The sequence below is a fragment of the Vulpes vulpes genome, chromosome 16, assembly GCF_048418805.1.
Source record: "Vulpes vulpes isolate BD-2025 chromosome 16, VulVul3, whole genome shotgun sequence".
Classification (NCBI taxonomy): domain Eukaryota; kingdom Metazoa; phylum Chordata; class Mammalia; order Carnivora; family Canidae; genus Vulpes; species Vulpes vulpes.
This window is the reverse complement of record NC_132795.1, coordinates 38,673,783-38,698,716: the sequence shown is the minus strand read 5'-3', so window position 1 is coordinate 38,698,716 and position 24,934 is coordinate 38,673,783. Positions and strand designations below refer to the sequence as shown.

Below are 24,934 nucleotides of genomic sequence, written 5' to 3'. Positions count from 1 at the left end.
TCTTTGCTTTCACTGTCAGTCCTCTAGTGGTGAGCAACTGTCACCTCTCACCTGGGTTTGCAACACCTCTTAACTGCTCTCTCCATCTCTACTCTTGGTATCTGCTGTGGTGGGAATGGTTGTGTCCCTCCCAAATTCCCATGTTGAAATCCAAACCCCCAAAAGTGATGGTAATTCGGAGGTGAACCTTCAGGAGGTGCTTTAATCTTGGGGGTGGAGACCTCACAAATGAGATTAGTGCTCTTAGAAAAGAGACTCCAAAGAGCTCACTAGCCCATCCACCATGTAAAGGCATAATAGGAAGGAAGTGGCTAGGAGCCAGGAAGAGGGTCCATACCATACGGTGACCATAATAGCATCCTGATCTTGGACTTTCTAGCCTCAAAAACTGTGAGCAATATATTTCCTGGTTGTTGTTTTTTTTTAAGATTTTATTTATTTATTCATGAGAGACCCGGGGATGGGGGGAGAGGCAGAGACACAGGCAGAGGAAGAAGCAGGCTCCATGCAGGGAGCCCGTCGTGGGACTCAATCCCCGTATTCCAGGATCACGCCCTGGGCCGAAGGCAGGTGCAAAACCACTGAGCCACCCAGGGATTCCCCCCATTTTCTGTTTTTTTTTTTTTATAAGCCACCCAGTCTGTGACCAGACTGCTTTGATAGCAGCCCAAACAAGCCAACACACTGCCTCTCCACCCCTCTCTGAATCCATTTCTCACCTTGAAATGATCTTTTCCAAAGCATTTTTAAAATTTTTTTGCTTAAAACATTTCAATAGTATCCCATTGCCCAGAAAATAAAACTTTTTACACATCTAGACCGCCCTGGAAGACCTGACCTCTGCTTATGTCTCCAGCTTCATCTCAAGTCATGTCACCCCTTGTTCACCACACTGGCTAGACCACCTCAAGCTTTTTCCACCTCAGGGCCTTTACACTTCCTTTCTTCCCTAACATTGCTTTTTACATGGCTCATCTTTCTTATCCTTCAGGTCTTAGCTTGAATGTCCACATCTCAGACTGGTCTTGCCTGATCACCTGTCTGAAGTATCTGACCCTCCAAAAGACACACCCAGGTTGTCTCAGAGTTCTCTGTTTATGTCATTGTACTTTCATAAACAGCTATTACATATCTATAGCTTATTGTCTGTGTTTCCACTAGAATGTAAGCCTCACAAGGGCAGGGACTGAGATACTCTTGCACATGGATATATTTCTAGTGCTTGGCCTACTGCCTGGCACAGGCTGCTTAATAGTTGTTGAATGATTAATCATGTTCTTTATAACCTAGCCTGGCTTGTATTACATAGGCTTGGGGAAGCATGATTTGACCTAAATCCATGCCATAAGAAAGCATACTTTTATAGGATTGATGCACTTCCATTGTTGCCCTTAAGTGCTGTGACTTATTAGTTCTGGGAGGAGGAGTCTCTGCTGTCACAGGACACTAAGTGAAATTGCTAACACGGCCTTCATAACTAGAAGTGGTGAGGGAAAAGCAATACCACTAGTAGCCATCCACATGCTCTCAGACTCAATATTCTTCATTTCAAAAAAAAAAATATTCTTCATTTCACATTTGGGTGTATTAATGTCTACCAGACCACTCAGATACTCTCATTGTTTTCTTCCAATGTAGAAAAATAAAAGAGGTTTCTAAATAATGCTTGCAGTAGTTGTTTTAGGTTCCTGTGGAGGTCAGAACTTTGTTAGAAGTAAAAGAAGTCCAACGTAGGTTAAAAAGGGGAATGTATTGGAATAACCGGGCCCACTCATGTCATTCAACACTCATTCAACAGATATATACAGAAATAGACATAAATACAGACACAAATGTGGATCTACCTACCTACCTGTTTAATCTGGCACACTTTAATTGCTGGGCTCTGTATTCAGTTTTAGATATTCAACACTGAGTGAAATCAGCAAAAGATAGAAGCCCAACAGTAGAATGCAGGAATGGTAAGAATGAAGTTAAGATTGAGGCAGAGCTAGAAATGGGGATTTAAGTGGGCATAGGACTTTGTATCCTCTGATGTTGATGGATCAGGCTCATTTTTTCTCACTGAATACCATGTCTTTCTTTTCTTTTTTTAAAAAGATTTTATTTGATAGAAAAAGAGCACATGCATGCATAGGGGGAAGGGGTAGAAGGAGATGGAGAAGCAGACCCTCATCCAACCAGGGAGCCCAACATGGGGCTTGATCCCAGGACCCCAGGATCATGACCTGAGCTGAAGGTAGACGCTCAACGACTGAGCCACCCAGACACCCCAATACCATGGGGCAACAAACAAGGTTACCATCTGTCTTAAATTCACATTTCAACTCCCACCTCCAGACAAAGGTTAACTCTCACACTTTCTTGCATTGAGTTTAAAAATCCTGGGGAGGTCTCTGATGCCCTTGTTTGAATAAATCACTCACTGATGAAAAATATCCACCATAGCCAGAAAGTCAGAGTCTTTAAAAACACAGCAGCTTCTGTGTATTCCATGTGTGGAGGGAAGGAGTGGTTTCCAAAGAAAGGGGGTGAGGAGGGAATCAGGTCTACTATCCATCCCATAGTTTTCCAACACTATCCTCTCCTTAATTAAACACATGAGTCAAAAGCATAAACAAAAGGCAGGCTAGGACAGAACACAGTAATTAGAGGACTAAAGAATGTTATCATGTGCAGAGCTTTGAAACATCTCTGAGGTGTAGTTTTAGGCCTAATTATGAGAAGCTGCAGGTCATGAGAAGGATGCGGTTATCTTGGGACATTAGACTTACATAAGTATGATTACTTTTCAGGGTAATAGTAAACAACAGGTCTTCTGACACCTAAGGGACGGAAAACCGACTAGTGATCTCTGATAATGAGATTCAGTATTTAGGTTTCTCTGTCCTTCGTGTAGCTCTTCATTAGGGGATAGTTCCAGGTTCTCATCTGCATTTTACAGGAGAAAACCCAAGTAGATATTTCAAGTAGAAATAGAGTATTGTGACCTACTTAAGAGTTTCCTAAGCTGTCAGGGGGTAAAAAAAGGCTTCCTATTGCTTGAGAGTGTAAAGAAGCAGAGAAGAAGGCTGAGATCAATAGAACACTTTTACAGTGTTGGTACAGAGGAAGATTTATATAAATTTAATTGAGTTCACCTTTAATAATCCATGAGGAAAAGAAACAGTGATAATGCTCTGCCCTCAGTCCAGGTCTGCCAGGCTCGGTACCCACCAGGGTAGATTCTGATCTGACTTTACATTTATTTGTAGCCTCCACCGATATCTGGCTAGTGAAAATTTAAAAGTAGAATTTCTAACCACAACGCATGGCAAGTAGGAGGATGAGCTTTTGTAGAGACTGAGCAGTTTAATAAACGGAAGTAGAGCTGACAATCCTAATGAAACGAGAATGTGCTGTGCTTAGCTATCACCATTAGCAAAGTAAAAGGGAGGGGAAACCAAGAATGTGAACCTTATATTTTTCTTGAAAGAGGAGCACTTCTGGATAGAAAAGAGAAAAAGGGAGCTGTGCTATTTCTCTCCATGTAGCACATAAGCATGCAGGCTCTGTGGCCACATTGGCTGATTCTGAATCCTGATTCTGCCTTGGGCTCTTTAACCTTTCCAGGCTTCGCTCCCCAGGGGTAGGATGAAGCTCATGATAGCACCTTTCTCAGAGGGATGATATGTGAGGGCTCAATCATGCACATGTAAAGTGCTTAAACTCTGTGTGGCACTTAGTTCCTACTAAAACTTAGCTCTTTTGTTATTGCTGATTATCAGTAAGTCAGCCACTGAGCAATAATTTATTTGGCATCCTCAGAATCCCCGATGAAGACTTAGGACAGAATAACTTTCCTCTTTTTAACACTAATGACACTACTGTATTTAAAAAATAAAAATTCTATTGTGCAATAACTTGGCATGAGGTAGCATCTAGATTTTCTTTTTATTAAGATTCTTTTTTAAAAGATTTTATTTATTTATTCATGGAAGACACAGAGAGAGAGGCAGAGACATAGGCAGAGGGAGAATTAGGCTCCCTGCAGGGAGCCCGATGCAGGACTTGATCCCAGGGCCCTGGGACCACGACCTGAGCCCAAGATAGATGCTCAACCACTGAGTGACCCAGGCACCACTTAATATTAATTTTCTAAGAATTTCTTGCAAAATAGGTTGTTACAGTTGTATTAGAGGACCAGCCCTGTGTTTATGTAAATATACTATATGTGTAAGTACATGAATCCAGAACATTTAGAAACTCAAGAGAGGGGCACCTGGGTGGCTCAGTAGGTGAAGCGTCTGCCTTTGGCTCAGGTCATGATCTCAGGGTCCGGGGATCAAGCCCTGTGTCAGACTCTCTGCTCAGTGGGGAGTCTACTTCACCCTCTTCCTTTGCCTCTCCCCTCACCCCTGCTTGTGCGCTCTCTCTTAAATAAATAAATAACATCTTAAAAAGATACAGAAAAAAGACTCAAGAGAAAGGATTCAAGGCCTCTAAAAACTATTTTTTAAACTATTTTTATAAGTCTATGTTATGTCTTCATCATTCTCAAAACTGGCTCTGAAAACATTACATACATATATTCTTGTATACATAATTTCCTCATAGTTTATCATTATTAACATTTACTGCTCAATTATACACTTATAAAAAATACATTTATTGAGCATCGGGGTAGAATCAATATTCATTCTTCTCCTGCATCACTCTCTTCGTCTTTCTTTTCCTTCCTCCTTTCTCCCTTCATGGACCTGTCCGAAGATTTCCCTGGGATCGATACTCAGTAACTGAACTGCTTTGTTCATCCTATCTATGAATCTGCTTGTTGGTTTTAGATATTAAAAATATCTCCTTCCATTTTGTCAGCTATCGATTAGCTTTGTGTGGTATCTTTTACTGAAGAGAATTTTAAGTTTGATGTAATAAAATTAATTAAGGTTTTGATTCTGGTCAAGATGGAGCAAGTACACATCACCCCACCTCTCTCACTCTGAATGCAAGTAAAAATCTTTTTTTTTTTTTTGCAAGTAAAAATCTTGAACAGAATGCATATAGCAGTTGACTGCCTGATTTTTTTTTTATTTTTTTATTTTTTTATTTTTTTTTTATTTATTTTTTTTTTTGACTGCCTGATTTTTTAAAAAAAATTCTCCATAGCACTTAAACAGGATTCAGAGTTAAAAACAACCATAGGTTTTTCTGTAAAATATACTTTAGCTGAACACATGTATTTTGACATGTACTGTCATTTGGTTCTTAGTATCTCTTAGTTTCCTTTATTATTTTCAGCAGGTTGATTATGATGCATCTGGTGTGGAATTCTTTGAGTTTATCTTTTGGGGATTCACTGAGTTTCTTGAATCTGTTAAGTTTTTCTTTTGCCAAATTTGGATAGTTTTTGGCCATTAGTCCTTCAAATATTTTTTTGCACTCCACTTTGCCTCCTTTCTTTCTGGGACTCTAGACATGAATATTAGACCTTTCATATTGTCAGTCCCTTGAAATTCTGTTCATGTTTTTCTTCAATCTTTACTTTCTGTGTTGTTCAGATCAGATAACATCTGTTCATCTATCTTCAAAGTCAATGACTTTTTCCTCTGTCATTTCCATACTGTTTACTGAGATCATTCAGTGAATTTTTAAATTTTTGGTTGTTGTAGTGTATTTTTCTTCCTAAAAGTTCCATGAGGCATTTTTTTAATATCTTCTGAATTGGAATGTGTTCTTTATTTTTCATTTTATTTCGTTTTTAAGTATGCTCCACACCCAAAGTGGGGCTTGAATTCACAACTCTGAGATCAAGAGTCACATGCCCAACTGCTGAGCCACCCAGGAGTCCCCATCTGTTTTTTTTGTTTTTAAGTTTTTATTTACTTGAGGGAGACAGAGATAGTGAGAGAGAGCATGAGTGGGGAGGAGAGGGAAAAGCAGATTCCCCACCAAGCAGGGAGCCTGCTGCAAGGCTCAGTCCCAGGACCCTGGGATCATGACCTGAACCCAAGGCAGACACTCACTTACTGAGCCACCCAGGCACCCCGACCATCTATTTCAATGTGATAGGTTTCTAAGCTCTTTGTGAAAACTAAACTCTCCATTTCATATTCATTTAACTTCTTTCTTATCCTTTTTAAGAATTGCTTAAATACTAAGTTTTTCTAATTTATCAGTTTTCTTCATTTCTTGTTAGAGTATCAATATGCTAGCATGCATGTACTTCTCATTCTTAGCTGAACTTGCACCTAACAGATTTTTGTGAAGCTGTTTCTTCCATTTTCCCTGTTGCTTTTTTGACTATGACCTGAACATTTTTAGCCTCAAGGGGTTTATCTGTCTTTGATGCAGAGGGGGAAAAAAAAGAAAAAGTGATTTGTACATACTTTTGATTTTGGAGTTCTCTTTCCTACCTCCCTCATCTCTTCCTCCAATGTGGCTGGGCTCTCCCTAGAGATACACAGCTCATTTGAAAAACTCTTGACTTTTACGGGATCCCTGGGTGGTGCAGTGGTTTAGTGCCTGCCTTTGGTCCAGGGCGCGATCCTGGAGATCTGGGATCGAGTCCCACGCCAGGCTCCCAGTGCATGGAGCCTGCTTCTCCTCCCTCTGCCTGTGTCTCTGCCTCCCTCTCTGTCTGTGACTAACATAAATAAAATAAAATTCTTTAAAAAAAAAGAAAAACTTGACTTTTAGCAACTTAGTTCTGTAAATATGAAGTTGACATGTGTGCAAATTTGAGGTTCTAGAACTCTTGCTTAGTAACAAACTACTCTTTAATCAGACTAGTAAAGATGGGTATTACTGAATTTCAAATAAAGAATATGGTTTAATTTTATGAGTTGCTTGCTGAACTGGTGAAGCTATGATTTCCATGGTATTTTCATTTATGCTGCCAAAAAGGCAATCCTTTTTAGAAATCCTTTTTCTCTCTCCAAAATAATAGATTTTTCATATAATTGAATCAATAATAGTCACTTCAAGTGAGATTTTCTGTAACTACCTGAAACCATTTTGCTGAGCTTTTATATGAAACACAGATTGTGCCTAAAGTGAACATTTTAATATAATTTTGTAACATTATGTAGCCCAATCTACGTACTGGTTATTTAATGCTCTTCAATATCCATAGAAAAAATTTTTTAAATATGTGATTGGAAGGAATAAAGAAAAATCATCTCTTTAAAAAGAGGACTGGAGTATGTATCATCCATGTCTGAACTGGAAATACTCATTTACCTGAAAATACTTAGTGTGAGCATCTTACATTATTTTTTTGAAGATTTTATTTATTTATTCATGAGAGATGGGCAGAGGGAGACGCAGACACCCCACAGGAAGCCTGATGTGGCACTCAATCCCAGGATCCCAGGATCCCAGGATTACACCCTGAGCCAAAGGCAGATGTTCAACCACTGAGCCACCCAGGCATCCCAAGCATCCCTTATTCTTAGACACTTGATAGTACTATTACATAGTACTAGAATCCTATAAAAAAAAAATAGGGTAAGATAATTACTGAGCAGCATTCAGGGGTTGTGAGTTACACAGTAATTTGTTAAGTTGTGTGTTTAAAATCTGGCCACACCATGTGTTAACCCACAGGGCAAGAAGGGGGCAGGAAGGAAGGGGTGCTCTTATGCTTTCCTTTCCAGATCAAATTTTGGGACCACGATGCCAGTGTGCATATCCTAAAGCCTGAGAGTTTGGCAAGGGGTGGCTGTTTAAGGGGGATGGAACCTGGATGAGCAAACTGGGGTAGCCACTTGATGTGTGTGTGTGCACACATGCACCTGCAACATTGAGGGGAGGGGGCTGAGGGTCAGAACTCAACTCAGTTCACATTACTGTAGATATACTGAGTGAATTTTATACTTGTTTAAAATTAATGTAAGGACTAATAAAAACAAAGTGGCTTTCTGCTTTCAAGAAGATTCTAATCTCAAAAGGGAGATAACATATTTTCCTATAAAATAATAAACCAGCAATCCAAGGCAATATAGGATAATATTAAAAGGTAGCACCTGTTGAGTGTTTTCAGTGCTACATACACATTGCATGTGTTTTCTTATTTAATCCTCACAGAAACTTTTTGAGATTGGTGCTATTATTGGTTCCTATTTTTAAAAAGATTTTACTTATTTGAGAGAGAGGGAGAGAGAGAAGCAGATTCCCCACTGGGCAGGGAGCCTGGACTCAGGGCTTGATCCCAGTATCCTGGGATCATCATCTGAGACAAAGGCAGATGCTTAATTGACTGAGCCACCCAGGTGCCCACTGCCCAAGTGCCCCTTAATGGTTTCTTTCCTTCTTTTTTTTTTTTTAAAGATTTTATTTATTTATTCATGAGAGACACACACAGAGAGAGGCAGAGACACAGGCAGAGGGAGAAGCAGGCTCCATGCAAAAAGCCCGATATGGGACTTGATCCCGGATCTCCAGGATCATGCCCTGGTCCGAAGGCAAGTGCTAAACCGCTAAGCCACCCAGGCTGTTCCCCTTAATAGTTTCTATTTTAAAATTAGGAGATTGAAGCTTGGGTCAACCAAAGTCACATAACCACTGAGTGGCACAGCCAAGATTGGAACTTGGCTCTCATCAGACCCTGTAACTTCTTAGCCTCTACCACTTGCAGCAGAGAGAAATGGTCAGGGTGAAGTGGAGAGCTGGGAAGGTGAGGGGAGAACACAGGACTGACTCTGAAAAGTGTGCTGATGCTATTGGAATGACACTAGAAAAATGAGAGGAGTGTTAGCAAGACATGAACCAAAGAAAACACCATTAAAAAAAACTCACTTCATACCTCCATATGAATAGTCTTTTCTTTACAGGGTCCATTTGAAAAATGCACAGTGAAAGAAGAGTCAGGTTTCAAATGCAGAATGAAAAGTTCTTTCATTAGAAATACTGGGGTTCTGTGGAGGACACGCACAATACTTCGGATACAGAAAGTGCTTTAGATGACATTGGGTACAGTTTTCTTTCTTTTTTTTCTTTTTTAAAGATTTTATTTATTCATGAGAGAGAGAGAGAGGGAGAGAGAGAAGGAGAGAGAGAGAGAGAGAGAATGGTAGAAGGAGAACCAGGCAGGGAGCCCGATGTGGGACTCCATCCTGGGGCTCCAGGATCATGCCTTGGGCTGAAGGCAGGTGCTTAACCGCTGGGCCACCTGAGCTGTCTACAGTTTTATTTCTGAAAGCAGGAAAGTATAATGAAGAAATGTACCGTATGTCCACTAGGTCAGTGGGTAAGCAAGTGAGATTAAATCACTCCCTTCTCTTACTAAGCATTCCTTTTATGTGAAGACATGTATTTACTTTCAGAGTCTTAAACTGCTGCAGTTGGGTCACTGGATTCTCTTTGTTCCTTACTTTAAAGTCTGAATATTATGTTTAATGCTAAATTCTACCTGACAGGTGCCACCAGGCAAGCAGCACACCATCCAAGGACTCAACCTTATGTCCCCCTTCAGACCTCCGGAAGCTGTCTCTTCATGGCCCAAGTGCCTTCCGACCCTTACCTACCCCCTCCAGGAGGAGCTGTCCATCCACAGCAGCCCCTGGAAGGGCTGTCAGCTTGCCATCTTGCACAACCAACACAAAAGAACCCAAGGGACTTCCAGATCACAGAGGTTCTCTAAGTGAAATCCCTTTCAAGTGCAATGAGAACGGAAATGAGTTTTACTTAGGAAATTCCTCGCTGGCCTCCCCTTTACAGAACAAGCCGAACCTAGAGCAGAAGGCTTCAGAACTTCATTTGTATGTTATTTCCACAACCTCATCAATATTTCTGCACTTAAAAAGTTCATGGAACAATTATATTATAGTAAGTGCACTCATAAATTAACTTCGGCTGCAGTGATTTTATTTTTTAAGATTTATTTATTTATTTTAGAGAAAGAGAGTGAGAGCATTTGGGGGGGGTGGGATGTTGGGGAGGGAAGGAAGGGCAGAGGGAGAAAGAGAATCCTGAAGCTGGCCAGGAGCCAGGAGCCAGAGGATTGACCTGAGCCCAAACCAAGAGTTGGCTGCTTAGCCAGCTGCGCCCTCCCAATGCCCCTGGCTGGAGTATTCTTTTTTAAAAGCAAACATGCCTTTTCTGCTTTCCAAAATTTCCATTTTGGAAATTTAGCCTTGAAATGTAATAATATGAAAGACAAGTAAGGGTTTGATTTTATTCAGGCTATTCCAAGAAGGAAAATGCTCATTATTAAGGAGTGTCTTAAAGAAAAGGAGATGGACCAGGGGTTTTCTAGAGATGGGTAAATAAGGAAGCCTCCTGGGAATTCTGGAAAAGAATGGAGATCTTATCTTGGAATATTTGTGAGCAGGGTGGTCTTTTTCAGTTGGCTGGCGTGATTTCTCAGCCATTCCTGCTTTCAGAGAGCAAGGAGCTCAGATAAAGTTCAACATTGTCAATATGTCTCTATTGCTTAGCTGCACTATTGAAAGTAGGTTAATGGGAGTCATTGCTATAGGAGCAGATAATTTTATAGAGATTACCTAGTCTAAGTACCTTATTCTATAAGTGAATAAACTGAATATGTTAGGTGATTTACTCAAGATTATATAGTGGGTTTAAGGGCAGAGTCAGAACTCTCATTTAGGGATCTTTTTATTATACCAGGATGAGTTTAAAAATAAGTAACTTATTACCTGAATAACATGATCCTTTTCAATTATCTTCAATGATGTATAATTTTTATCACTAATCTTCCAACATAATAATGTTAAGAAATATGAAAGGCTCTTTTACTCAGAAGAAGCTAAGGAAGCAGGAGGTTTCATATATGTCTAAAAATTGACAGATTTCAAGACAACTGTTTTTTTTCTCATGGCACAGTTCAAAATGGTTAATGTTTAAATGTCAAATGTTCAAAATTCTTCCTTAAATTTTTATTTTTATTTTTTTTAAGATTTTAAGTAATCTCTACACCCAATGTGGGGCTTGAATTTGTAACCCCAAGATCAAGAGTCACATGCTTTACCAACTGAGCCAGCTAGGTGCTCCTAAACTGCTTTTTCCAAACTAAGAATGTAAACAAATCATAGAGGGGAAACCCTGGTCCATTAAAAGGAGGCCACATATGTTCTAATAGAAAAATAAAAAACTTAATCTATTTAAATATTTCAAAATGACTTTATATGTTTCCCTGACTTGACTAACTCCTGGTTTTAGTACTACTTTTATTTTTTATTCTTTTTTAATATAGTGGTTAAGGGTTATTGGTATAATGATAGTGAATGAAAAAGATGAATTGCAACATGTTTATTTTCATTTATTTTAAAAAATTATTTTTTAAAATTTAAATTTTAGGTTGTTAATATACAGTGCAATGCTGGGTTTCTGGAATAGTATAATTCAGTGATTTGTTACTTACATACAATACCCAGTGCTCATCATATAAGTGTAGTGATACTCTTTAATTCTGCAGGAGAGGCATGGTTGGGGCAAGTCAGATAGGCAAACTCATAGCCCTTCTGATAATAAAAGCAATAACAATAACTGACATGTATTAACAGTTAGGATCTGCTTTGATGGTTTCCGTATATTAACTCACTTAATCTGCACAACAACCCCAGGAGGTAGGACTGTTACTCTCATTTCATAGATGAGGAAATTAAGGCACCAAGAAATTAGATATATGCAAGATTGCACAACTAGAATGGAGCTGAGGTTTGAATCTCAATAGTCTGATTTTTTTCCACTGAAATAAACCTGGGTGGATGGGAGTTATCTTCGAATTGGTAGATACTATCATTAAAAAATGATGTTCTGGGGGGTACCTGGGTGGCTCAGTTGGTTGAGCATCTGCCTTTGGCTCAGGTCATGATTCCAGGGTCCTGGGATGGAGCTTAGCGAGGAGACTCTTGTCCCTCTCTAACTGCCCCTCCCTGTCCTTCTGTCTCACAAACAAGTAAATAAATAAAATCTTTAAAAAAATTAACATTCTGGGGTGCCTTGGTGGCTCAGTTCATTGAGCATCCAACTCTTGATTTTGGCTCAGGTCCTGATCTCAGGTTGTGAGACTGAGCCCCCCTGTTGGGCTCTGGGCTAGGCATGAAGGCTGCTTAAGATTCTCTCTCTTTTCCTCTCCCCCCCCACCTTAAAAAATAATAATGTTCTATCCCTTGAATGATGGAAAATGGATAAGCAGATATTTAATACATAAATGATGAATCAGGTTTGCATTTGAGATTCTCATAAAAATAAGATATTAATTCAATAAAAACATTTTAGAATTTGTGACTTTTTTGTGACACTAATTCTATCATCATGTTGATCACTTTGGCCATTCTTGCTGATGCCTTTGTAAGTTTTAGGAAATTAAAAAAAAATCATCTCCTGAAGGTAGGTCAGATTTATCTTGGCTGACTGATCTCTTGTACTTTGAGATCCAGAATGATCATTCACATTAAAGTAAGGAAATGTTACTGGGAAAAAGGAATGGACATCTTAACTCTCTCTATACTTTCAGGTAAACCTAAACCAACCAGTGAGAGATTAGCACTCATTTTGATTTTAAGGGTTTCCAAAGAGCCAAGTCTCCTTCAGAACTCATTTTATCTCTAACTTTTATCAACAGTAGTTAAATCTGAATTCTTTAGTATCTCAAATTCTACAAAACTAATATGTGGCAACTTTTTGCCCTTTACATATTGTGAAGATAGGTACTAGAAAGCTAAATAACCAAGGAGCATCCCCAAATTAAAATTCTAGATTTAAAGTAAACATAAACATTTTTTTAAGTAGGTTCACATGAGGCTGAGGGGGCACCTGGGTGTCTCAGTGGTTGAGCATCTGCCTTTGGCTCAGGTCATGATGCTGGGGTCCTGGGTTTGAGTCCCGCACTGGGCTCCACATGAGGAGCCTGCTTCTCTCTCTGCTTATGTCTCTGCCTGTCTCTGTGTGTCTCTCATGAATAAATAAATAAAAGTCCTAAAAAAAAAAAAGACTTGAGCTGAGAGCGAGAGTTGGATGCTTAACTGACTGAGCCACCCAGGACCCCAGTAAATATAAACATTTAGAGAGGGGGGAAAAAGACAGCTTTTTTAAAACTAAAAGCAATGACAAAAGCAGTCAGAACAAGGATGTCTGGCTGGCTCAGTTGGTAGAGCAGGCAACTCTTGATCTCGGGGTCATGAATTCAAGCCCCATGCTGAGTATAAAGCTTACTTTAAAAAGCAAAAATAGGCGTGCCTGTGTGGCTCAGCCGGTTAACCTTACAACTCTTGATATCAGCTCAGGTCTTGATCTCAGGGTTGTGAGTTCAAGCCCCATGATGAGCTCCAGCAATGAGCCTACTTAAAAAAACAAACAGATTGTAAAAAACAAAAATAGTGAGAAAGAGCACATACTTTTCCCCTGCCCACCCACCCACCATCCTGCTCTGATATTAAGGAATAAGACAGAGCTAAGTTTGTTTGGAGTTGTAAATCAGCAACATTTCAGAAATTCTTTCTGACCTCTTAGGCCACAACATAAAAGAAAAGATTATTTGGAGAACTTGCTGAACACTATCAACTCATTATTTTGGGGACCTAGAATGAATGAAAATTGGAAACACTAAAGATCTAAGGAAAAAATAACCTTATTAATAGGAGAATAGTTAACAAAACTTTTGTATAATCTCTATTATGGAATACTAGGTAATCATTAAAAAGATAAAAGTAAACCTATATACAGAGACATGGAAACTGCCCGTCTATCATATATTAAGTGAGGAAAAAAATTCCAGATTAATATATGTGATGTAATTTAGGTAGTATTAAATATATATTATAAAACATGTCACCTAATATGTATATATATTATAGATGTATGTTATAATTAATATGGTTTTATATGCCTAAAAGGATATAAACTGAGCTGATAATAATATAGTAAGGTACTTTGTTGTTATTGTTATTTTTAATTCCAGTATAAGTAATATACAGTATCATATTAGTTTCGGGTGTATAGTGAGGTACTTTGACTAGTGGGATGGAGGGGAAGGGAGAGACAGAGAACTTTTATCTTTCAGTTTAGGCATTTTTGTACTGTTTGATTTTGATAGATGATTTTATTTTATAATGAGCAAATGTCATGTTTAACATTTTTTAAAAACTATATAAGGAAAAGAAATGCCCTGTGGTATTATTTACATAAACAAATCACATATATAGAAGGGATTAAAGAATGGATACATGGTATTCACTAAAAACAGGAGAAATTGATTTTCAGTAAACAAAAACTTTAACTTATTCCTGCTTTCCCTCCCTCTTTTAGAAAGCTACTCTTTTACAAGATCCCCTATACGTTAGTGAGCTCGGTTCTGCACCTGGAAGTCAGAAGCCGTATAGGTAAGGAGCGATGACATGCCAGAGCCACATGGGGGCTGTTCTCTCCTTTTGCCTCTCATAACTCCATGTGTTGCTGCCCATCACATTTATACCTCTACTGCAACTCTCTGCCCTGAATTTTAGGTCTGCAAACATAACTACCCACTGGACATCACCTTTTAGAGGTCTTACAAGAACCTTCAAGTCAGCATATTCAAAACAGAACTCAGCATCTTCCTTCTGCAAAGTGACCTTCCTCTTGTGTTTCCTAACACGGGGCCTGCTGTCCTTGTCCCCACGTCACCTAAGCCAGAGTCCTGGATGTCATCTTTACCTCCTCTCTCACTTCATAACCTCCCCTGCTCCACCCCCCCGCCCACATCCAATCACTGTGGGATTCATTTTTCTTCTCTAATGTGTCTGGATAACATCTACTTCTTTCCACTGTCACATGCTCAGTCCAATTACCTTTGTTCTGAGCTCCTATAGGATTTTCCTAGCTGGCCTCTGCCTCCACTCTTGACCCTGTCTAAACCATTCTCTGTAACAACAAAGAAATCTTTTGGAAGCACAAATCTGATCATGTAACTCCCTACTTTAAAGCCTCTGAATGGCTCCCCATTGCCTTCAGAAGGTCTAAACTCTACAACAGCTTATAAAGATATTCCTGATGTCTATTTTCATTTCTCCATCTTCAACTGTTGTGTCCCCTCATCTCCTCCCCTATGCTCCTGCTCCAAATGATCTTGCAGTTCTCAGAAAGTGCACTGTTTTTTGTTTTGTTTTGTTTTTTTCCTCTATTCTGAAGCCTATTCTCTACTCTTCTTTTTCATGAATGACTTCAGCTTGTCAAGTCTTAGCTTACTATCCCTTTCCCTAAAAATTGTTCTCAAAACTGCATTAAGAGGGGCCCCTCTGGGTCGCCTGGGTGGCTCAATGGTTGAGCATCTGCCTTCGGCTCAGGGTGTGATCCCAGAGTCCCAGGATCGAGTCCCATGTCGGGCTCCCTGCGGGGAGCCTGCTTCTCCCTCTGCCTCTCTCTCTCTCTCTGTACCTCTCATGAATAAATAAATAGAATCTTTAAAAAAAAAAAAAAAAGAGGGCCCCTTCACAACATCCTGTGCTTACCGTCTTGTAGCTTTTAACAGTCTGTCTTATGATTGCTTGTTTGATTATGTGCTGCCCTATTATACACTATGCTCCTTAAGGGCCGGGACTGTACCTTGGTCACTGGCACATAGCAGGCTGCCTTTATAGAATGAATGAATAAATTGTTAAAACAATTAAACTTGAATCTGACTTAAAAGTGTGGGTATGTTAGCCTTGAAAATGAAGTCATGTCTTGTGTGACAACATGGATGAACCTTAAAGAAATTATGTCAAGTGAAATAGGCCAGACATAAAAGGACAAATATTGTATAATTCCACTTATAAGAGGCATTGAGAATAGGCAAATTCATAGAAACAGAAAATAAAACAGAGGTTACTAGAGGCTGAGAGGAGAGGGGAATGGGGACCTACTATTAATCAGATACAGTTTCTGTTTGGGAAGAAGAAAAAGTTTCGGAAATGGATAGTAGTGATGGTTGCACAACATTGTGAATGAACTTAATACCACTGAGTTGTATACCTAAAGATGGTTACAATGGTAAATTTTATATTATGTATATTTTCTTTCGATTTTAAAACAGGAGTGAGTGTGTGTGTGTGTCTGTGTGTGTATAAGTAAGGGAATAGATAACACAAGATTGGGAAAATGTTAAAGATTTTTGGATGTAGGCGGTATATACATGAGGTTTATTTTCAATTTTTTCCATTTTTGTGTATGTTTAAAAAATTGCTTAATAAAAGATTTTAAAGGCTTAAGAGACACAATAAGCAAATATAATAAGTATCTTATTTATATTTTGTTTTTGTTTTTAGATTTCATTTATTTATTTGACAGAGAGAGAAAGAGAGAGAAAGAGCACGGATGAGCAGGGGAAGGGGCAGAGGGAGAGGGAGAAGCAGGCTCTCTGCTGAGCAGGGAGGCCAACGCAGGGCTTAAGTCCAGGATCCCAAGATCATGAGCTGAGTGGGAAGGCAGATGCTTAACTGGCTAAGCCACCCAGGCACCCCTAATCTTGACTTTAAAAAACAAAAGTAAAAAAGGCATTTTTAAGACAATAGAGGATATTTGAGTATGGATGGGATATTAGCCAATGCCAGAGAAGTACTGATAATGGATGTAAAATGATCATTTTGTAAGAAAATGCTTATTTTGAGATATGTTCTGAGGTATGTAGGGGTTAAATAACAATGTGATTTCTTTTTTCTTAAAGATGGTAATATAAATAGCTTAGAATTTCTACATATATTAAATACTTTCTATATGTTTTCATGTTTACTCTAAAAAGTTTCAGTTTTAACTTTAGTGCTTATTTAAAGTGATTTTTAAACTAACTGGATAATAAAATAGGCTTTAACTTTGTATATGTGTGTGACTTGAAATTTATCCTTGGAGGTCAGAAAGGAGAGTTCTACTACTAGCTTGATTCAGGGAAAGAATATTTCTTGCATAGTTAATTCCTGAAGGCAACATATTTAAGATGCAGTGATTTAAAATGCACTGCAAGGAATGCAGTAATATGTACAAGATATACAAGACAGGTCTGTGCCCGCAAGGGACCTTCAGTTTGTTTGTTTGTTTGTTTATTTACTTATTTATTTTCTTTTGGGGGGGGGAACCTTCATTTTACCTTTTACTCCTTTTACTCCTAAAAGGAGTAAATACTCTTTGGGTTTTCAAATTAGAAGTCTGTCACCAATGTGAGTTCTGTAACTTCACATGCATGGATAGGGACCATGCATCTCTATCCATATACATATACATGATGCTTCTGAGATTCAAGAGTCTATATTTCAGGATCAGTGATCATAGTGATCAGTGATCATATCCATATACATATCAGTGTATATGATCAGTGATCATATGATCAGTGATCATAGTGATCAGTGATCATATCCATATACATATACATGATGCTTCTGAGATAACATATGATAAGCCTTTTCCAGCTGTAAAGCATTATATGAATGTATTATTTATATAAAATACCCAGAAAAATGAAAAAATACTGGAAAAATAGAGCTTATCATTAGATCCAGAATCCTTCTTGCCACACTATTTGGGTGAATTTATGTTTCCTAGCTGATGAAAATATAAAATATCCATTAAAAATAACGTAAAACTTCCCCTTATTCCGAAATCAACTTATGAATGGAGTCTTCTGGCACTAGACTTTTTATTATTTAAATTAGCCAAATAAAGTTTATCATCTATGTAAAAATATTCTCTGAATAGTCAAAGAAACTGCAACTCTATATGGCTTCCATATAGAAATAAAGACTTTTTTAAAAAAGATTTTATTTATTTATTCATGAGAGACACAGAGAGAGGCAGAGACACAGGCAGAGGGAGAAGCAGGCTCCTTGCAGGGATCCTGATGTAGGACTTGATCCTGGGTCTCCAGGATCACGCCCTGGGCAGAAGACAGGTGCTAAACCACTGAGCCACTGATCCTGAAATATAGACTCTTGAATCTAACTTGTATTTTTGATGTATGTGAGACCTCAACTTATGTGTGGATTTTTATTTTAGAAGATTCATTTATTTGAGAGAGAGAGAGAGAGAGGGAGAACACAAAGGGAGAGGGAGAAGCAGACTCTCCCCACTGAGCAGAGAGCCCAATACAAGGCTCTATCCCAGTACCCCAAGACCATGACCCGAGCCAAAGGCAGATGCTCAACTGACTGAGCCACCCAGGAGCCCCTAAATTGATTTTTAGTATAAAGAGATTAGTGTATTTTTTTCTTATGAAAATTTTTAAAATTTATTTTAAAATTTTATTTTTAGTTTTTTTTTTTTTAAGAATTTATTTATTTATTCATGAGAGACACAGAGACAGAGGCAGAGATACAGGCAAAGGGAGAAGCAGGTTTCTTGCAGGGAGCCTGATGCAAGACTCAGTCCCAGGACCCCAGGATCACGACCTGATCCCAAGGTAGATGCTCAAGCATGGAGCCACCTAGGTGCCCCTTTAATTTATTTTTAATTTTTTAAAAAAGATTTTATTTGAGAGAAACAGTGAGCAGATGCAAGACCAGAGGGAAGGGCAGAGGAATGGCCAGAGCCCAGGCTCTTGCTGAGCTTGGAGCCTACCTCTGGGCTCCATCCCAGGACCTTGAGACCATGATCCAGGCCAAAGTCAGATGCTTAACTGCCTGAGCCACCCAGGTACCTGTTTTAGTCTTTTTGAAAGAAAAGTTTGGTATTATAGTCTATTATCACAGGTGCCAAAAGATAAAAAATTGTTTCTATATGGATTGCAGCAAATTGCTGATTAATAGGAAAAATAGGAAAGTCTATTTGAAAGTGAATCTGCTGGTATTCTTTCTCAGCTTGTGCTTTTCTAAGCTCATCAGTTTCTGAAAACTACATTTATGCTATTTTTGGAGTTCTCAGAGAATAGAGGAATTTTATAGTTATTTTTTAAGTGAAATGGGAATGTAATTAGAAGTGGATGTATAGGATGTGGGATCTCAAAGCTCATTCCTATTTTATTTAGAAGCCATTTATTAAATACTGTGTGCTATGCACATACTAAAGTATCAAAACAATGGGATAGGTACTATCATCCTCTCCATTTTACAGTTGAGGAAATCGAGGCACAGATAGACTAGGTAACTTGCCCATGGTAATTACTCAGCTGAATAGAGGCAGATCTAAACTCTATAGCCTGTCTGATCCCCATGTTTAATAATCATGTTTCTCTGCCTCTGTGACTCTATCATTGAATTCTTAATGATCATTTCTCTCCCAGGGTCTCCAGTAGAAAAGAGACTCTTTTTCAGGAAGTCTTAATGTTTTTGTTAATAAGAGAGGCTCACTGATTGGATAGAGGAGAACATCTTAGATTTTTTTAGATAAAGGGGGAGGTAGTGGGCAAGAGCCAAGATTCCAGATACTAGTATTGGGATAAATGGTCGGTATCAAGGTTTATGGAGTACGTAGCAAGAATATTTTTAATTCAAGTTGGAAATTCTAGGAAGTTTCCATCAACCTACACAAAACATGAAATATCTCTCCTATCATTACTTCACACCCCTCTTCTCATTCTATTTTTTTAATGTAGGCTCCATGCCTAATGTGGGGCTTGAACTCATGACTCTGAGATCAAGAATCACACACTCTATCAACTGAGACAGCCAGGCGCCCCTGCACCCTGCTTACAGGTTACTTAACCTTTCTAATATCCTATAAATGCAACAGTAATTCCAGGCTCTGCCCCCTTAGTGGGACTGAATGAGCCAGTCCATGAAAAGTACACAGGACAAGCACACAAATCACGACAATGGGGCAAAAGAGGATTAGCGTGATATATAAGAAGTGTGGAAAAAGTGCTACAGTAGAGGTTCCCCATTCATGGAGGAATTAGGGAAAGCTTTAAGGGGAAAGTATTTCTCTTTTCAGCAAAGCTAGCTTTTCCTGAACTGTGGAACACACACAGGTCAGTGAGAAGGGATGAATACATTTGGTACTCTGACATGGCAGGAAATAACTTTGAATTCCATAGTGGAAAAGTAATTCCTTTTCCAACTAGTCCAATCTCATTAGGGAGAACCTCTCAGCTTGGTGCCAAAAGTGGCAGGTCTCTAACACACACTCAACTGCCTTTTTGTCAAAGAGAGAGCAGGCCTCAGGCTTAGAATGTGGTGCATCAACTTAGAATTGTGTTGCTTCCATGCCATTTTTATAGTTATCTGCTATTTATGGCACATGATACTGGTTCCCGGGGCACCTGGGTGGCTCAGTTGGTTAAGTGTCTGACTCTTGGTTTCAGCTCAGGTCACATGATCTCAGGGTCCTGGGATCACTGGTCAGCTCCAGTTGACTTGAGACTCTCTCCCTCTCCATTTGCCTCTCCTCACTGCTTGTGTGTATGCTTGCTCTCTCTCTCTTAAGTAAAATCTTAGATAAATAAATAAACTACTCTATGCACACACAAAAAGTGAGTTAAAGAAAAAATATTAAGCAAATAGTATTACATATGGTCCCTGCAGTATGGTAAATGGTATGTGAACAAACTCTGAGCTAGGCTATGAAAGAGGGACAAGTTTCCTAGAGACACTGAGAGAATTCCTGATATGGTGGATACAGCTTGAGTAAAGGGGCATGGGGGAAAATACGTCTGGAGAGTAATAAACAGTTCAATCTGGGGAAAGCAAGGTTCATTACTAATGAGTAGTAAAGCTAGAAGCACAAAACTATATAAAAATTCCATTAGTAATAAAGTTTTACAAACCTGTCAAAATCATTGATATTTCTCAACTGCTATTTCTTATCATTTTTTTACATGGAAGTTTTTTCTTGTGTTTCTGTAGATCTGAGGAGAAAATTAAGCACTTCAGTCAACTTAAATCTGAACTTTTTCTTAAAGACAATACTTTGCAGAAGATACTTTGTTTAATTACGGAACTCAAAGTAGCAGCCCAGAAAAACTTCATTCTTAAACGACTGTTCTGGAAAGTAGGTGGTTTGTTTTATTTTTAATCTTTGAAACTTGTTCCACCTGTTTACCAAATGCAGCATAATCAGGCATAAAGTAAAATACAAATAAATGTCTTGTATTCAGAGGCTGTATTTTATTTTAGAGAGAGAGGGCATGAGTAGAGTGGGAGTGCGCAGAGGGAGAGGGAGAGAGAATCCATTAGCAGACTCCATGCTGAGCGTGAAGCCAGAAGTCAAAATCAAAGTCAGACTCTCAAAAAACAAAAACAAAACAAAACAAAACAAAACAAACAAACAAAAAACAAAAGTCAGAATCTCAAAAGACTGAGCCACTGAGGCACCCTGATGGAAGATATATTTTAAAATGTTGACTAAATTTAATGCAATCATGACTCAGTACTTGAAATGTTGTGATGTAATCAATAACGTGTATGTGTGTGTTGGAGGGGAGGTGAGCAAAGAGGAGAATGGTAGCAAAAAGATAGTACCTTACATGAGTTGGGTTTCAAGTCAGAGAGAGATGATTGGAGGGGAAGCTTCTGGCATGCAAGATGTATGAGTACAGTGAAATGAAAAAATAGATTTCAAGAAGATTTAGCTTCAGGTATCCCTACAATAAAAATAAAATGGAAAAAAATTATTTTTGAGTGTAGGACTGTTATTTTTAAAAAGGTGATTTTTGGGGAGTCAAAGCAACCTAGCTCTCTTACTCAGCAAGTTACAGACTTACTCTGTAAGACTACGTAGTTTCAGGTGAAGGTGAAGGTATTCAGAAGCCCCAGTGAGTACTGGTGAGGAGCTAATGAGGCTTAAGGGAGGAGGGGAGCTCATGATGATGGCTATGCATCGTATCCTAATTCTGGCCAGTGGTCTCACGGATGGCAACATTTTATTGAGCAGCTGTAAAGTGCACAGGTTCCTCAAACATACAAGACAGTCCTGGCCACTTCTTAGGATTCTAAGTGCTTCACATGTAGGATGACCAACCATCTGGGTTTGCCCAGACTTGGGTGACCAACTGTCGCAGTTTCACTAGGACTGAGGAAATTTGCAGGATATGGGACTATCAGTTGAAAAACTAGGACCATCCCAAGTAAACTGGGATGGTGGAGCACCCTAATTAGAGGGCATATTAGCTACATAGAATAGTATGTTAAATGTCCCATAACACTGTCACAGGTAATGATGATGTTGTGCTACATAGCCTAAAAATGGAAATGGAGTTCATGTGGAAAGACTAAGGAAATTGGTATTATACCCCACCCACATATTCTTCTCCGGCCCATCCCACACTTGGTATCAGTTTAATCTGTAACTGTGTGATCTTGCTGGCTTTCCCTACTAAGTACAAACACTTTGGCTTTAGCATTTAAGGCTCTCCACCAATGACCTCTTGTCACAGATTCCAAATCTGGACAGGCATAGCCTTTATTTTAGCAAGGTGGGTTTTCAGGAAGGGGCCAACATCTACATAGGGCAGGCACAGGATGAACTAATCCAGCTGTAGATGCTTCCAGGGAAGGCACCGTCCTCAAGGCTGAGAGTGATCCCTACATCGTATACAAAATGAAAGATCAGGGCATTCCAGCATGTGGGTGGATTTCACCCAAATGTCTGCACAAACCTTTGGTACCGGGAAAATCTGATTGTTTAGTTTGGCAATAGGGCCTTCATGGAATGTGGGGTTGAGAAGGTGACCAGGATATAAAGGTTGTCAAGAGTAAATCCAGTAGCAGAGAGAAGATTGGCAAGGGACTTAGCACAGGGCCCAGAGAAGTCTACTTAGATAAAATGGGACACAATCATGGGGTTGGATTTAAAGCAGGTGGTGAGGTAGGAACACTGAGGTACCTCCTACAGGTTAGACTAAGAAGAAGGGTGTTAGTGTTGAATACCAGAGTATTGGTCTGGAGGCCATTTAAGCGTCTCCAATCTTAAAATGGGCCTGATGCAAGTAGCCTTGGTTGTGGAGCAAAAGAAAGATGTAGAGAAAGAGAATGAAGCTAGACCTAACCACTCAACCCCACACACTTCATTGTTTTCACCTCTTTCCTCAAGAAGCTCCAGCCACGTGGATGACTCAAACACCCTGTCCTTTCCAGCCCCTCATTGTTTTCCACTGCTGTTCCCTATCTCTAGGCTGTTCCTTCTTCCATTTTCTCCTGTTAAAATCCTACCCATTCATCATGGCTCAGCTAAAATACTGTTCATTTTTAAAAAATTAAGATTGTATTTATTTTTTTGAGAGAGGCAGAGAGAGCAACGGAGATAGCAAGAAAGAGCATGAGCAGGGAGGAAAGGGAGAAGCAGACTCCCCGCTGAGCAGGGAGCCCGATGCAGGACTCGATCCCAGGACCCTGGATCATGACCTGAGCCAAAGGCAGACGCTCAACCACTGAGCCACCCAGGCTCCTCTATCTTAACCATTTTTAAGTATATGGTCCAATGGTATTAAGATGGTACATTATATTGTTGTGCACCCATCTCCAGAACTCTTTTCATCTTGCAAAACTGAAACTATACTCATTAAATAATAATTCCCTATTCATGTCTTCCCCCAGCCCCTGGCAATACCATTCTTCTTTCTGCTTCTATGAGTTTAACTTCTCTAAATATCTCATGTAAGTGGGATCACCCAGTGATTTTTATTACTGGCTTATTTCACTTAGCATGTCTTCCAGATTCGTCAATGTTGTAGCATGTGCCAAAATTTGCTTTCTTTTTAAGGCTGAATAATACAGTATTTTTTGAGGAATCACCATGCTGTTTTCCACAGTGGCAGTACCATCGTACATCCCCACCAACAGTGCATACAGGTTCTAGTTTTCTCACATCCTTGTCAACACTTGTTTTCTCATTTTTTGTAGTTTTGACTTGCCTTTCCCTAATGATTAGTGATGTTGAGTATTTTTTCATGTGCTTATTGGCATATGTACATCTTCTTTGGAGAAATTACTAGGATATAACTTATATATAATAAAATGTACTCACTTTTAGGGTTCCATTTAAAGAGTTTTGGCAAATGTATATATCTATAGAACCATCACCCCAATCAAGATTTAGAATCCTTCTATCACCCCAAAGGGCTATCTCAGACTCTTTGGCAGGCCGTTTCCTCCCATCCCTGGCCCCAGGCAATTTTTGTGCTTTCTGTCACTGTAGATTAGTTTTACCCGTCCTAGAATTCCACTTACCCAGAACTGTACACCATGTACTCTTTTGTGTTGGCTTCTTTTGGCATAATAGTTTAGAGATTTCTCCATGTTGTTGCAGTTTGGTGGAAGATATTTTACGAGTGGGAGATCACCATAGTAACTCATAAATTTATTAAGCACTTATGATGAGCTGAGCATCATTCAGGCTTTACAAATGCTATCTTATTTAACCCCATCAGGTGACATTAACTCCATTTTAGACATAAATTGAGTCACAGAGTATGTAAGTAATTTGCCAGATATAATATAGCTAATCAGTGGCAGAGCCTGGATGTGAACTCAAAGAGCCTGGGACCAGGGTTAGTGTATAAAGCTACCACACTGTGCTTATTTACCAGAAGCCTGGATAAACGGCAGCTCTTCTGAGAGGGCCTGAATATCCTGCTCCTTCTCTTCTCTCCACTTGCCATCCTTACCCTCTTCTCCAGCCATATCACTTATGTAAAGGTACACAGAATACCTCTCTAAACAAAGAGTTTAATTTGTGACTAGTAAACAAAAGTCCTGAGGAAAAAATGAGTAAGAGAGGAAAAGAAAAAAGACGCAATTACATATTTCTCATTAGTGCCAACTTGCCTGATTTCATGGGCCAGTGCTTATTTCATGCTCGATTTATCTCATGAGACTGCACAGAAGCCCGGAAAAACTGCTTCCTGCACTCTTAATTTAGTGTTTATTTTGTCATCAGAGATGGCAATCCACATTACCACTGTATTAAGAGAATTATTAGTATCATTCTTCACCATCTTCATTAGGCCATACCAGTACTGTGCATTTGCTTTTAGGTTAGCAAACATTTTAAAAAGTGTTTTTCTAGCCATTATTCATTGTATCTTCACAAAGGCCAAGGTACTTTGGAAAGCCAGGAG

At 39.1% G+C, this 24,934-nt stretch overlaps 1 protein-coding gene across 1 annotated transcript in view; it reads left to right on the top strand.

Moving 5' to 3' along the window:
* Positions 1 to 24,934, top strand: part of C16H12orf56 (chromosome 16 C12orf56 homolog) — an 88,058-nt gene that overhangs the window by 45,672 nt on the left and 17,452 nt on the right. The window contains exons 4-6 of the mRNA XM_026001786.2: positions 9,396 to 9,804; positions 14,248 to 14,321; positions 20,724 to 20,868. Coding sequence (XP_025857571.1) covers positions 9,396 to 9,804; positions 14,248 to 14,321; positions 20,724 to 20,868 — 628 coding nt within the window. The remainder of the gene's footprint in view (positions 1 to 9,395; positions 9,805 to 14,247; positions 14,322 to 20,723; positions 20,869 to 24,934) is intronic.